Below are 14147 nucleotides of genomic sequence, written 5' to 3'. Positions count from 1 at the left end.
GTTGGCACACCCCGCACATAACTGAAAGACGTAGTTAGCTTATTAGTTACTCGGCCTGCACGTCTCGTAAGCTTAGTAGTTTTTAGGGTCAACAATATCGTTTTATTTATAGTAAAAAATCAAAGATAAAATCCTAAACCATTATTTGAATTATGTCATCTCTTAAAATTTCCTCAACCAATCTTCAATTTTACATAATGAAGTTTCCTCTCATACATGTAAGAGATTTTGGAATATTTGTTTAATTGCTCATCAAGAAAATGACAAAATTTCCTCAACTAATCTTCAATTTTACAAAATGAAGTTTCCTCTGGAATATTTGTTTAATTGCTCATCAAGAAAATGACCAAAACAAGTTTGTAAACGAGCTAAATTGGCTCAATTATGTTACGTTGGTTTGATGTGATGTGCAACTTGAGGTTTATGCTGAATCGTACTGGCTTTTGCCCATCCCTAGCATATAGACATGAATTTATATCCTAATTGTGATTCTTAAAAAAGGTGTTTTAACGAAAAGACCACGGTACTGTTTACTTTAACGAAAAACCATATTTTTACACTAAAAAGTCAATTTTGGTACTATTCATTTTATCCTTTATTTTGTCCTTATCATTAAAATTCAAAGTTTTCAAGTCATTTTTATTAATTTGCCTTAAAAAAATAAATGGCGGACTCCTCTTTGTGTTATAGGTGTTCGACTTTGGTGCGTGGCATATTTTTCACTCTTGGACCCTTTGAGATATTAGTCTTGCTAACATTTATTTATTTAACCAACCAAAAAAAAAAATCCTAAACTATTACAAAAATAATTTTGGGAAGATAAGAGTTTCAAACCCACGACGCATAAGTAGAAACCCAATACTTTATTCAAGAAAACATTAGAACACATGCAACAAAATAAAATTTTGCTAACATTTGTTGACCAAACGATCATGCTAATTCTGGAGCCCTATAAGTTGGTAGTTGAACACAGGAATTGCGATCCTGTACCTACCACCTGCACCGTTATACTAATACAAATATACTACTCGAAGCAGCCGAGCCTCTCTGGCCGCTTGCAGTCGTATCTCGTAGGTGGGTTGAGGGTGAGGGTTTCTATTCTAACAACACAATTCGTCAGGCACGTGATGCCCAGCTACCCTCTTTCACCATCTTCATATAAATACAACCGCTTCTCTTAACATTTTGTCACACCCTCAACTTCTACCTTACCATTGCAACTGTAACTAGCCTTTTGATCGTTCTCGAAGATCGAGTATACAGAAAAATGGTTACCGTCGAGGAAGTTCGCAAGGCTCAACGGGCCGAGGGTCCAGCCACAGTCATGGCCATCGGGACATCGACTCCTTCCAACTGTGTGGATCAGGCTACCTACCCTGACTACTACTTTCGTATCACCAACAGCGAGCACAAGGTTGAGCTCAAAGAAAAATTTCAGCGCATGTGTATGTACTCCTTAACTTCTCCATTTTTCTTATTTTACTAATCTTGCGTTTTGGCTTCTTTAATATATACATATCAATTTGTTTATAGTTCATCAGCTGTGAATCTATAATTTGTTGCATAATTATTTTGTATATACATGCAAATATTTTCAGGCGACAAATCTATGATCAAGAAGCGTTACATGTACTTGACTGAAGAAATTTTAAAAGAGAACCCAAGTGTGTGCGAGTACATGGCTCCTTCAATTGATGCGAGGCAGGACATGGTGGTTGTTGAAGTCCCAAAACTTGGCAAAGAGGCTGCCACCAAAGCCATCAAGGAATGGGGACAACCCAAGTCCAAAATCACCCACTTGGTCTTTTGCACCACCAGTGGTGTCGACATGCCTGGCGCCGACTACCAGCTCACCAAGCTCTTGGGGCTCCGCCCCTCCGTCAAGCGCCTCATGATGTACCAACAAGGGTGCTTCGCCGGTGGGACGGTCCTCCGTTTGGCCAAGGATTTGGCCGAAAACAACAAGGGTGCACGTGTTCTTGTTGTGTGCTCTGAGATCACCGCGGTCACCTTCCGGGGGCCTAGTGACACCCACCTTGATAGTCTTGTGGGCCAAGCTTTGTTTGGCGACGGTGCAGCGGCCGTCATCATTGGTGCGGATCCAGTGCCCGAAGTCGAGAAGCCCTTGTTTGAATTGGTGTCGGCCGCACAAACCATTCTCCCCGACAGTGATGGGGCTATCGACGGACATCTCCGTGAAGTAGGGCTTACATTTCACCTTCTCAAGGACGTTCCCGGGCTTATTTCGAAGAACATCGAAAAGAGCCTTAACGAGGCCTTCAAGCCTATAGGCATTTCGGACTGGAACTCGCTCTTCTGGATTGCACACCCAGGTGGCCCTGCTATTCTGGACCAAGTAGAGGCCAAGTTGGCACTGAAGCCGGAGAAACTAGAAGCAACAAGGCAAGTGCTATCGGATTACGGTAACATGTCGAGTGCGTGTGTGCTTTTTATTTTGGATGAGGTCAGGAGGAAGTCTGCCGAGAAAGGACTCAAAACGACCGGAGAGGGACTGGAGTGGGGTGTGCTTTTCGGATTTGGGCCGGGCCTCACGGTGGAGACCGTCGTGCTTCATAGCGTGGGTTTAACGGCTTGAAGTTGAAGTTTCAATAACTATTCATCTAGCCGCTTTGTATTTGTACTAAAATTTCCACCGGTATATCTTGTGGTTATTTCTTTGGGTTTTTGGATTTTTTACTTTGACTTGGGGAAACTTTGATGATATTTACGAATTGAAGACACAGCGAAGGGAACCGTGCATGTAAGGATAAATTAATAAATATATTGGAGCTACTCTTCCATGCTTCACCCGACCAAGTATTATAAATATATAATCGCTTAGCTACTATTCTCTTCCATGTTTGAACATACAATTAGTTTTGCAAAACTAAGACTTCAATTCATATCTACAATTCGTTTTATTATTTTAGTTTTACTTTTGTTGTTTAATGATAAAAAAAAATACAAGGGACGAAGTATTTCTTATTTCTTCTTTTCTCTCTTACTTTACTTTTCACTTTTCTCATATCTCAAGTACAAAAAATAAAATCTGAAAACTAAATCCAAAATAATTATCACACCGACCATAAATGACTCCGTTTTTAATTAATTTCAGTAAGTGACTAGAAAGGAGAGACAACCTTTATTATGTAGAAACAATATATGAAGAAAACAATTAGAGAGAGTTTTCAAGAAAAAATTTAAGCTAAATTGTTTGAATTATATCACGACTTACAAGTTTAAATTTGGTCGAGGAAATTTAATAATAGTTGCTGAAGTCCTCGAATTGTATTATGTATTACACTTGTGGTCCTTTTCACTTAACTCCGTCACCTTTTCCGTTAAGTTGAAGGTAAAATAGGAATTTCATTCATAAAAATGAGAAAAACTCAAATAAATTAGATTTTTATTGTTTGAAAAAAAGCAATTGAGTTTAACTATTAACAATGAGGTCTATATATATATATAACCCAGAAACTTCCACTTGGTTTAATTTCCAGTGATATCAAAATTGCCTTTACTTAATCAAAATATTAGAATATTATTATGGCCTATATTTAACTGACAAGGAAAAGGAGGCAGGCTGCAAAGAGAGACTGGAAAAGAGATGTGTTTGGAGAATTGTGTAGAGGAATGTGTGTGTAGAGGATGTGTTATTCTCTCTACGTAGTGCCTTTATTTATAATAACTAGCATATGTGTGTGTGAGAAATTTTTTATTTTTGTTTTTGAAATAGAAGGAGAGAGGAAGATAGTGATAGAGAATGTGGGGGTGGGAAGTGTTTTATTTTATTTTTTTTAATTAGAGATATGTTAGGATTACATAGAGGTGAGGCTTTGAAAAAAAAAAGTAAAATTTGGTTGTGTGAAATTACATTTCTGGCCCATATTTCTTATTCATGTTCTGTTTTAATTAGAAGGTTAAACTGGTAATTTCGTAGGGTTTTGGTTGACAATGAGTATTTTATTAATTAGTAGTGATAAGAGGGAGGAGAAATCCTTCATCCTCAAGGAATACAAGTCCATATAGGAAAGAATAACTAGAATCAAATATAATCTAGGATTTACACGATCACACTTAAACTAGAAAATTTACAACACTTCCCCTTGAGTGTGTAAATACTCAAGGGTAGATTCGGCATCATGTAAAAGTTGAGGAAATCGACTCGTCGGCACTGATTATAGGAGCACGTTTATTCTCAATAAGGTAAGAACTTGCTTAAAGAAGTAAGTCTCATTAAAAACCCCTATGGCTATGGCAAAAACCCAAGTAGGGACAAAATTCATAGTCTAAGGAAAAATGCGTGAGAAATGCAAAGTCAAATGAAACGTCTACGAGACGTCATCAAGGATATGATCAGCCTAAGGTGGGTGCCTCGTTAAAATCTGGTTAGGTAACAAAAACCCAGTGGGAAAAACGCTCCTAATCATAGGGAAAAAGAGTACATTAAGATCAATCAAGTATACTTCAGGATACTCCCCTTGAGTTTGACACAATTCCAAAGAGAACTAGCAATGTCACAACTCAGAAAGTTTATGCATACCAATTTCATGAATAAACTTCTGAAACATTACATTTGGCAGTGATTTGGTGAAGAGATTGGCCAGATTGTCTTGTGAACGGATTTGCGTGACTTCAGTCTTCTGATGCTCTTATTGTTGACGTGAGAAGAAGAATTTCGGCGCAATTTGCTTGGTGTTGTCTCTTTTTATGTAACCCTTCTTGAGCTGTTCGATCCATGCTGCGTTGTCTTCATAGATCTCGTCGGACATCAATGACGGGGTAAAGAGCGCAGGAGCTTCGAATATGGCCCACAACTACTTTCAACTAAAAGCATTCCTGAGTTGCTTCTTGTAAGGCGAGAATTTCATCATGGTTAGACAAAGTGGCAACTAAGGTCTGTTTAGTTGACCTCTAAGAGATTGTAGTGCCTCTAACGGTAAAGACATAACCCATTTGAGAGTGCGCCTTGTGCTGATCATATAAGTATCATGCGTCAGCATAACTAACCAGGCTAGAATCAACTCGAGATAAGGGGGTGTGGCATCACTCGAGGATCTATAGATATAGAACAAGCCCAAATTCGTAGTACCTTTAAGGTAGCGGAAAATATCTTTAACACCAGTCCAGTGTCTATGTGTTAGTGTATTACTGTATCTTGCCAAAAGATTAACAACAAACGAGATGTCGAGTCTAGTGCATTGAGCTAAGTACAATAAAGCGCCTATCGTAACATTAGGCTCCAAAATCTCTTTATCATTCTGCTTCGGACGGAAGGGATCTCATTTTGCATCTAGCGATCAAATGACCATAGGAGTACTCGAAGGCTTTGCTTTATCCTCATTAAAGCGACGCAACGCCTTCTGGGTGTAGTTCATTTGATGTACTAAGATTCCATCCGAATGGTGCTCTATCTCAAGATCGAGACAGTATCGAGTCTTTCTTAGATCTTTCATCTCAAATTTTGACTTCAGGTACGCCACAGTTTTCTCGAGCTTTTCAAGAGTTCCAATGAGGTTCATGTTATCGACATATATTGCAACTATCGCAAAATTAAAATGTGACTCCTTAATGAATACACAAGGGCATAGTTTGTTGTTCATATATCCTTGACTAGTCAATACTTATTCAGATGGTTATATCACATTCTTCCAGATTGCTTCAAATCGTAAAGTGAACGTCTCAGCCAGATTGAGAGCGTGTTCTGGGGTTTGGAAATATTTGATCCAATCAATGTAAGTCATTCGGGAACTTTCATATAAATTTTCGTATCAAGATCCTCATAGAGATACGCAATTACTACGTCCATCAGCTGCATACTTAGTTTTTTGGAAACTACCAAACTGATAAGGTAGTGAAAAGTAATCACATTCATAACCAGTGAATAAGTTTCATTATAGTCAATCCTGAGGCATTGTGAGAAGCCTTGCGCAACAAGACGAGCTTTGTAATGCACAATTTCGTTCTTCACATTACGATTTCGAACGAAAATCCACTTGTAGCCAACGGGCATCACATGTGGAGGAGTAGGAGCTACAGGTCTAAACACCTTACGTTTTGCAAGCAAATTGAGTTTGATTTGGATTGTTTGTTTCTAGTTTAACCAATCGGTTCTACGTCAACATTCATCAATGGAACGGGGTTCAATGTCATTTCTCAACATGATCTCAGTAGTTACTGCATATGATAATGCAGTGTTGACGATCATCTCATTTTTACACTACACATCATCTAAGTTAGCATAATAGACTGAAATCTCATGATTCTCGGAAGGTGGATTCATCTCTTCAAGGATGCTTTCGTAATTTAGAATTTTCTCATGAGTTGGATAAAATGAATAAGCGACAATCAAATTCACGGTAGGCTTTTCAGGTGCTTGTGTCGGGAGTTTCCTCTTCCAGGGGTGTGAATCCTTTGAACTAAGAGGTTTGCCACGCTTATGTGTAGGGGCAGATGATTGGCTAGCCGCTAATGTAAGTGGATCACCAAAGTTGGCTTCCCAGGCCTCCAGGAATGAAGTCTGTCGTACATTTGGTACATCCATCTTTGCAGGCACATTCGCAGCTGAAGTATGTGATCTTGTCACTCACGCTAGATCGGTGAAACCATCTGGCATGCTCTGAGCTATGCTCTAAAGATCTAATATGCGTTGTACTTCAGTTTCAGACTGAGCGGTGCGAGGATCTAAATGAGATAAAGTGGAAGTTGTCCACAATAAACAAATCTAATATGCATTGTTTCATAGAAGTGACAATCTGCGAAACGAGCGGTAAAAAAATTGCCTGTCAAAGGTTCTAAGTAATGAATGATCGAAGGAGAATCATATTCGATATAAATTCCCATCCTTTGCTAAGGCTCCATTTCTGTACTTAAAGGCGGTGAAATCGGCACATAAACTGCATAACCAAAAACACACAGATGCGATATGCCAGGTTTGTATTCGGTAACTAACTGAAGGGCGTTATATGGTTGGGTCACAACAGACCTCAGACGGACCAATATGGTTGCGTGCAATATTGCATAGCCCCAAGCAACAATCAGGAGCTTGGTATGTATAACCAACGATCGAGCAATCATTTGTAAGTGCTTAATGAATGCCTCTGCCAGGCTATTTTGGGTGTAAACATGGGGTACAAGATGTTCAACTTCAACCTTAACCGACATGCAATAATCATCAAAAGTTTTAGATGTGAATTATCTAGCATTATCCAATCGAATAGATTTGATCGGATAATCAAGGTGGTGAGCCCTAAACTTGATAACCTGAGCCATCAGTTTGGAGAATGCAGCGTTCCTTGTGGATAACAAGCACACGTGTGACCAATGTGTGGAAGCGTCAACTAAAACTATAAAATATTTAAATGGTCTGCATGAAAGGTGAATCGGTTCACAAATGTCCCCCTGAATCCTTTATAGAAAAATATGAGGCTTTGAGCGAATCTTGTCATAAGAAGACTTAATAATAAGCTTTCCCATAAAACATGTTTGACATGCGATTCCTTGTATCGAACCTAAACTTCGGGTTAATGGATGCCCGTGAGTTGATTTGAGGATATGGTGCATCGCTGTTTGTCTAGGGTGTCCTAAACGATCATGCCAAAGTGTAATTTCGTGCGCAGTCTCAGAGGTAGGGTTGGCCACATAGTGGCTCTCTATGGGGTGTATGGTCGTAATATACAAACCACTCGGGATACGCTCCATCTTTTCTAGAATACATTTCTGGCCATATTCGTAGGAAGTTTTGCAAAGAAATTCAACTCCATTTTCAACATAAGTTTTAGCATAGTAATTATTATCTATAATGTCCTTAAAGCTTAACAACGTTCTCTTGGAACACAGAGAATAAAGTGCCTCATCAATGGTCAAAATTGTACCATTGGACAACATTATACATGCCTTACTGTATCCTTTGATCGGGTTGGATGGACTTGAGAGGGTTGTCAGAAGTGCATTCTTAGGTATGAAGTTAGTGAAATAGACATGTTCACGTAAAACAGTGTGCGTTGGCACTAGCTGCCAGACAACAAATATCCATTCAAAATAATTTTAAGTATTCAAGGACGGTAATTAATTAAAAATTAATATCCAAAAAACAAATCACCAACAAATAATCCAAACATAAAGGAAAATTGTTCAAAATTTAACCAAAAACACAAGGGGGTTCGGCAACTAGGGGGAATTCGGCCCTAATGTCTGAATTTCAACTAGAAAAATAGTTCATGTCTAAGATTCTAATCTTCCATTGGGGTAACGGCCTCTTAAGAGTTATAAACCTCCATCTTTGTACTCTCTGGTTCGTCCACTTGCCCAAAGTTTGATTCAAACTTCTTACGACGAGAATTATATTCAACTACAACCTTCTGGGTAGCTCAACAAACGTGGGACTAATGGTTATTTGAACCACAACAATAGCATATGTCCGCATCCATGGTTTCAAGTGCTTTGCTTTTATTCTTGAAGTTTAGGGCTTTGGGAGCGAGGTTAGGGCGCTTTTGGGCTTTGTTTCCTGCCTTAGATGGACTTTGACTTTGTTGACCTCGTTAAGGTGGCTTCTCGCTGCCTCTATTACACCTCTTTTGGCATTTTGGGTGTTGGTTCGTGCTATAGTATGCTTCAAGCATAACAGTCGCCTCAGTAGGTCAAGCTTGATGATTTTTTTATCAACAACTAATTCTGCTTTTTAGCGAGAAGTAAAACAGAAATCAAATCCGAAAACTTAGTGAATTTCTGAGTTCTATATTGTTGCTGGAAGACAATATTATTAGCAGAGATGGTCCAATAGGTCTTCTCTATGAAATCCTCTTATGTCAAAGTTTCGTTACAAAACTTGAGAAGTGATCACATTCGACAAACTTCATAATTTTATTCATTCACAGACTTAAAGTCTTGGAAGCGCAAATACTGCCAGTCATGTCCTGCTTCAGACAAGAAGATGTGCTTTTGGTGATCAAAACGATCAGCCAAAGCGACCCATAGTGTTCATGGATCCTCCTTAGCAAGGTAATTGGTTTGTAGTGCATTATGAATATGTTTTCGGATGAAGATCATGGCACTGGCTTTCTCAGCTTCACCAACCGGGTTGTTCGTCTCAGCTTAAATGGCAAGATGCAAATTCTTTACAGTAAGATGGAGCTTCACATCTTGGACCCACTTGAGGTAGTTTCTTCCAGAGACCTCCAAAGCGGTGAAGTCAAGTTTGTTCTTATCACAAAATAAAGGACAAGATGTGATTAGTGTAATGGAGAAGGAAAAGCAATCCATTCATATAGGAGTAGAACATTCAGGTTCTAATAGACATGTATTGGTTTAAAATTCGCATGAAAAAACTTCTGGTTTTCATGGGTGATGTTTTTAAGGAAAACTTCAGGTTTTCAAACAAGGCATGTTTCTAGAAACTTCAGGTTTCGAAATAATTATGAACTTCAGGTTTATATGTTCATGTAGGCAAATGCGAATATATATATATATATAGAAATATGCAACAAGAAAATATGCAATGTAGAACTTCAGGTCTATAGTTAAAATTGAATTAATTATTTAGACTTCGGGTCTTAAAGTGTAAGTGAAAAAATATAAAACCCATTGGGCCTAAAATAATTAGGTAATTAAACTCGGGGTCCAAAAACATGGGCCAAGGCCCACGGGTGGACTAATCAAATAGAAATCGTGTGGCCTAGACCCAAATATTAGGCAAGCTTGGTCTCGGGCTAAGCATGCAGGCTAACCCAGTATTGAAAAATAAGTGGGCTAATGCGCAAGCCCAAAAATAAGGGTCCGTGAAGGGCACAAATCTGCTATGATGCAGACACGGAAGCATGAGAGAAACAGTAGAAGCCTAGAAGGCCTCAACTGGTTCTCGAGCCGGGTTATCACCAAAGCCCAAATGGCTGGTGATGTGGGTTAAGGCTTCTAGGCACAAGTAGGACCAATAACAAAGGTGTTGTGCGAATAGACCAAAAAGGAATCTGAGACTCGTTTGGGCTGGGGTTGGATCTTCAGGCTACCCCACCGGCGCTGGGTGTGGGGATCTGCTAAAGATGGTCGACGATGCTGCTTCAGGCGGTGTTCCATGGTCGGTGTAAGCCTTTGGTTTATCGGAGAACCAAAATTGGACTACAGAGGTTGAATCTTAACATCGGAAAGCGAAAACCGAAGGGATTTGAGTGAATCCGATTAAAAACTCATGAAATTCTTCTGGAATTTCGAAGATCGTTGGTGAAAACGATGAGTTTCTTCCAAATCACACGACTGTCGGTCGTGTTTCGTCGGAAAAAATCAATGGGAAGTACATGGGCTTCAGGCCGAGGGTCAGGACAGGGACGATAGTGCCTCAAATGCACCGTTTTGATTCTGGGCTTGCAGCTTTGAGTTTCGTGGCTAGGCTAGGCTCGCCAAGCCAACTCAGGCTACTGGCCTGGTGCTGGCGACTTGCACGGCAGCGGCTTTAGAAGTCGACGGGGAGGGTTTTTAACAAACCCTAATTTAAATTTTTTTCCTTAATTCCAGATTATGGAATTTTATTCAATTTGCAGACATATTCAATCAAATATTTTAATGCATGGACATATATTTAATGTAATTCATGGCAATATCAAATTCACATAATTCAACAATTATGAATATAATGCATACACAATTTATGGAGAATCTAAAATTCGAAAAATGTAAAGTTGGGTCATGCATTATGGTGAATGTTCATGCTATCAAAGTTGCAAAAATTTCGAGATAAAAACCGTTGTTTTGGAAGAACCTGATTGTGTGATGATATGGATGAACTGGTTTGATGCATAAAACTTCCACGTCAGATTCCTAAGCGCAGCAGTAGGAGCGTGCTGATAACATGTCGTGGCCTATATTTAACTGACAAGAAGAAGGAGGCTGGCAACAGAGAGAGATTGGGAGATAGATGTGTTTGTGTAGGTGATGTGTTATTCCCCTTACGCAATGCCTTTATTATAGTAAGAAGAAGGAGAAGAAATCCTTCATCATCCCCAAGGAATACAAGTCCATATAGGAAAGAATGACTAGAATCAAAATCTAATCTAGGATTTAAACAATCACACTTAAACTAGAAAGTTTACAACAAATATCACAATTTTAATATAATGCCGATCAATGGTGCAAATAAATATGTCAAATTATTAGAAACAAAGGGTAATGAAAAATGAAGAAACTTCCATTTTTTTTATTTAGGTGGTGTAGTCAATTTGGATTTCACAGGATTTTAAAAGACTTTTTTAAGTGACGGATTTCAAAGGATTGTAGAATCCTTACAACTTTCAAATGGATTTTTAAGGATTCTTATGGATTTTGATTAAAGATTTGAAATGATTCTTATGGACTTTGATTAAAGATTTGAATAGATTTTGAGAGACTCTCTTGCCATTTTAAAATTTATTTTTAAATAAAAAAATAAGATTAATCTTGAAAGAGAATGAAGAGATGTGCCCAGTTCTCCCGAGTAACCCATTATCCTCCATGTCTAGGGTTCTCCACGACAGAAACCTTCCACCATAATCATTCATTCATGAAAGCGCTTTCGACTTTTAACTTTTTCTAAAAATTGATTCCTCTTATTCAAGAGAGAGGAAGAGGAATGGATGCTGCAAAGGTAGGAAAAATGAAGGAGTCCATCAGCAAATACGAGAGAGAATAATGGATGTTGCAAAGGTGGGAAAAATGAAGGAGTCCATCAGCAAATGCAACTCAAACCCTTCAATTATCCACACCCCCTATCTTGCCTTTTTCAACTCTTATCTCGAAAGGTATGATCAACTTTACTATCTTTGTAAACGATTGTATACAATGGTATATTGATTGTATATTGAGAGGATGGGGTGGGTAGATGAGACGCCAGAAGGAAGGAAAGATGGGTTTCTTAGAGAAAATAGAGATTGAGAAAGAAAGCTCGAGTTGCAGTGTGGGGAGAGAGAGAAAGAAAATAAGGGGTTGAAAAGAAATCCTAGGGGTGGAGGTAGTTTGTTATGCTTACCATTCCTTCTCAAATCCTACAAAATCTCTTATTGAAGGAAATCTTTCAAAATCTATGAATTTTAGAATACCTGTAGATTTGCATAGACTCTATAAAAATCCTTTAAAATCCTAGTTGACTACATTAGGATTCTAAAGTCTTTTAAAATCATTTAACTGACTACCCCTGTATTTGAATGGATTCTTTTAAAATCTTGTAAAATCATAGATGACTACACCAAAATTCTGAAGTCTTTTAAAATCTTTTAAAATCCTTCTAAATCCTTATTTGACTACACCCCCTTAATAAAAACTTTAGAAATGGCGGAAAGGGCCAAATCATCGATGGATGAAAACCTTGAAAAGGGCAACGCTCACGACGCCTTCTACAATGGTTAAATAGTGTATTGATGTGGGTGGATGTTTGTAAAGGAATTGAGAGGAGTTGATATGGGTTGGTGCCAACGATTGATTTCGTTAAGAGTTCGTGGGAAAATGAGTCAGGAAAAGTCGAAGGAAACTAGGTCAATTTTCCGGGCCTCTAGGTCAGTTTGCTATTTTTCAAAAAATATGAGGTTTCCAAATGCGAAAATTCTAATTATTGTAAATCCAAATGACTAAAATTTATTTGTCTTTCCCAACTTGTAAATTCTACGTAATTACGATTCACGAACAGTCTTCACTTATACGTTCATGAAATCGAGCTCTATGCAAAAAGTACAATAGTTGATCTACTGGATCAACAAAAAATTTCAAATAAATAAAGGTCAACTTAAACCTTAAAAAAGTCAAATTTGTTGCAGTCCTATTAGACTAGGAATGTGATTGTGTAAATCCTAGTAGATATAGGAATATCTCTTACATTCCTATTAGGAGTTGATTATCTATTTAGAGTTGTAATCCTAAAAGGTTAAGGAATTAACCTTCCTTACTACTATAAATAAAAGTACAATGGGGTGGAATAGAGCACACCTCACAATTACATATCTCTCTCTTCTCTCTGTGCCGCACCCTCTCCCTATATTGCCTCCATAATTGTTCAGTAACTTATGCATACAACACGTTATCTGGATGCTCTTGAAACTACGCTAACAAGAGTTTGATATTCAATCAGGGGAGTGTTACGTTTTAATCATTATTTTTATGATTAATTAATTATTTTATTGAATTGATCTACATGATATTGATTCAATTTAATTTTTTTGTATTGAACATGATACAATGCATTAGAGATGCAATTTTGGTTTTTCGAGAAGGGTCTTCTACAAATTCAAAGGCTTTTGTTGTTTTCTACCAATTAGGTACGCTTAAAATAAAGGAAGATATTTGAAACGACCATGAAGCATGAAAACATTCTCCATGATGCATGAACCCCTTACATTTATATTTACCTTCCGATATATACATACATACATATATATATATATATATATATATATATATATATATATTATGTATGTTTCATATATTTGTCAATATATATATATATATATATTTGTTTCATGGATTACGCAATTAAATTGCTATGTGGAATTTGTGAGTCAAAGCATATAAATAAATTAGCAGCAATTCTAAGGTTTTTCAAACCCTAATTCTGTTGAAAAAAAAGAAGGAATTTTTTTTTACGTTGGGCACTGTACGGCACCACCTCCGCACCCCCACTGTGGCACTATCGAACCATCACTAGCCTGAAGCCTAGTCGTATAGACCACACGGCAATAGCTTTTGGATTTACAGCATTGACCCAGACATCCCAAGGCATTTGCCTTAATTAAACTAATGGGCCTGAAGTCCCTTAGCTCAACCAAAAGCCTACAACTTTTTGGCCTGATGTCCCGTGAGTCCCTAGCCCTCTGGGTGTGCCATGAAGCCCCAGCCCACTCGCCCGCAGCCTTTGCTGCTGAGCTTAGCTTGCCTCGACCTAAACTAAGGCTCGGCTGGGCTTCCCACGCCAACCCAAGGCCAGTGTTTCGCTAGACCTGACCCATGCCCCCCATTTGGCCCAAAAGCCAGCAGCTGCTGCTGCTGCTACTGCTGGGCTCACCTGTCTTAGCCTGTGGCCTGCTTTTGCAGCCAAACCCGAGCCCATTTACCCCTAGGGCTTTGCCCTACTCTCGGCACCCTAGCCTAAACATGTTTTGGGCTATACTTTTTCAACCTAATGCTAATTTTTGACA

General features: G+C 38.5%; 1 protein-coding gene across 1 annotated transcript; it reads left to right on the top strand.

Annotated features, from left to right (window-relative positions):
* The first annotated feature begins 1181 nt into the window (after positions 1-1181).
* On the top strand, positions 1182-2845 carry LOC137722301 (chalcone synthase-like). Its single transcript, XM_068461267.1, has 2 exons — positions 1182-1445; positions 1599-2845. The coding sequence occupies exons 1-2, from the start codon at positions 1268-1270 to the stop codon at positions 2594-2596; spliced, it is 1176 nt and encodes a 391-aa protein (XP_068317368.1). The 5' UTR covers positions 1182-1267; the 3' UTR covers positions 2597-2845.
* The last annotated feature ends 11302 nt before the right edge of the window (positions 2846-14147 follow it).

Source organism: Pyrus communis, chromosome 17 (assembly GCF_963583255.1).
Source record: "Pyrus communis chromosome 17, drPyrComm1.1, whole genome shotgun sequence".
NCBI lineage: Eukaryota > Viridiplantae > Streptophyta > Magnoliopsida > Rosales > Rosaceae > Pyrus > Pyrus communis.
This window is presented reverse-complemented; position numbering and strand designations above follow the sequence as displayed.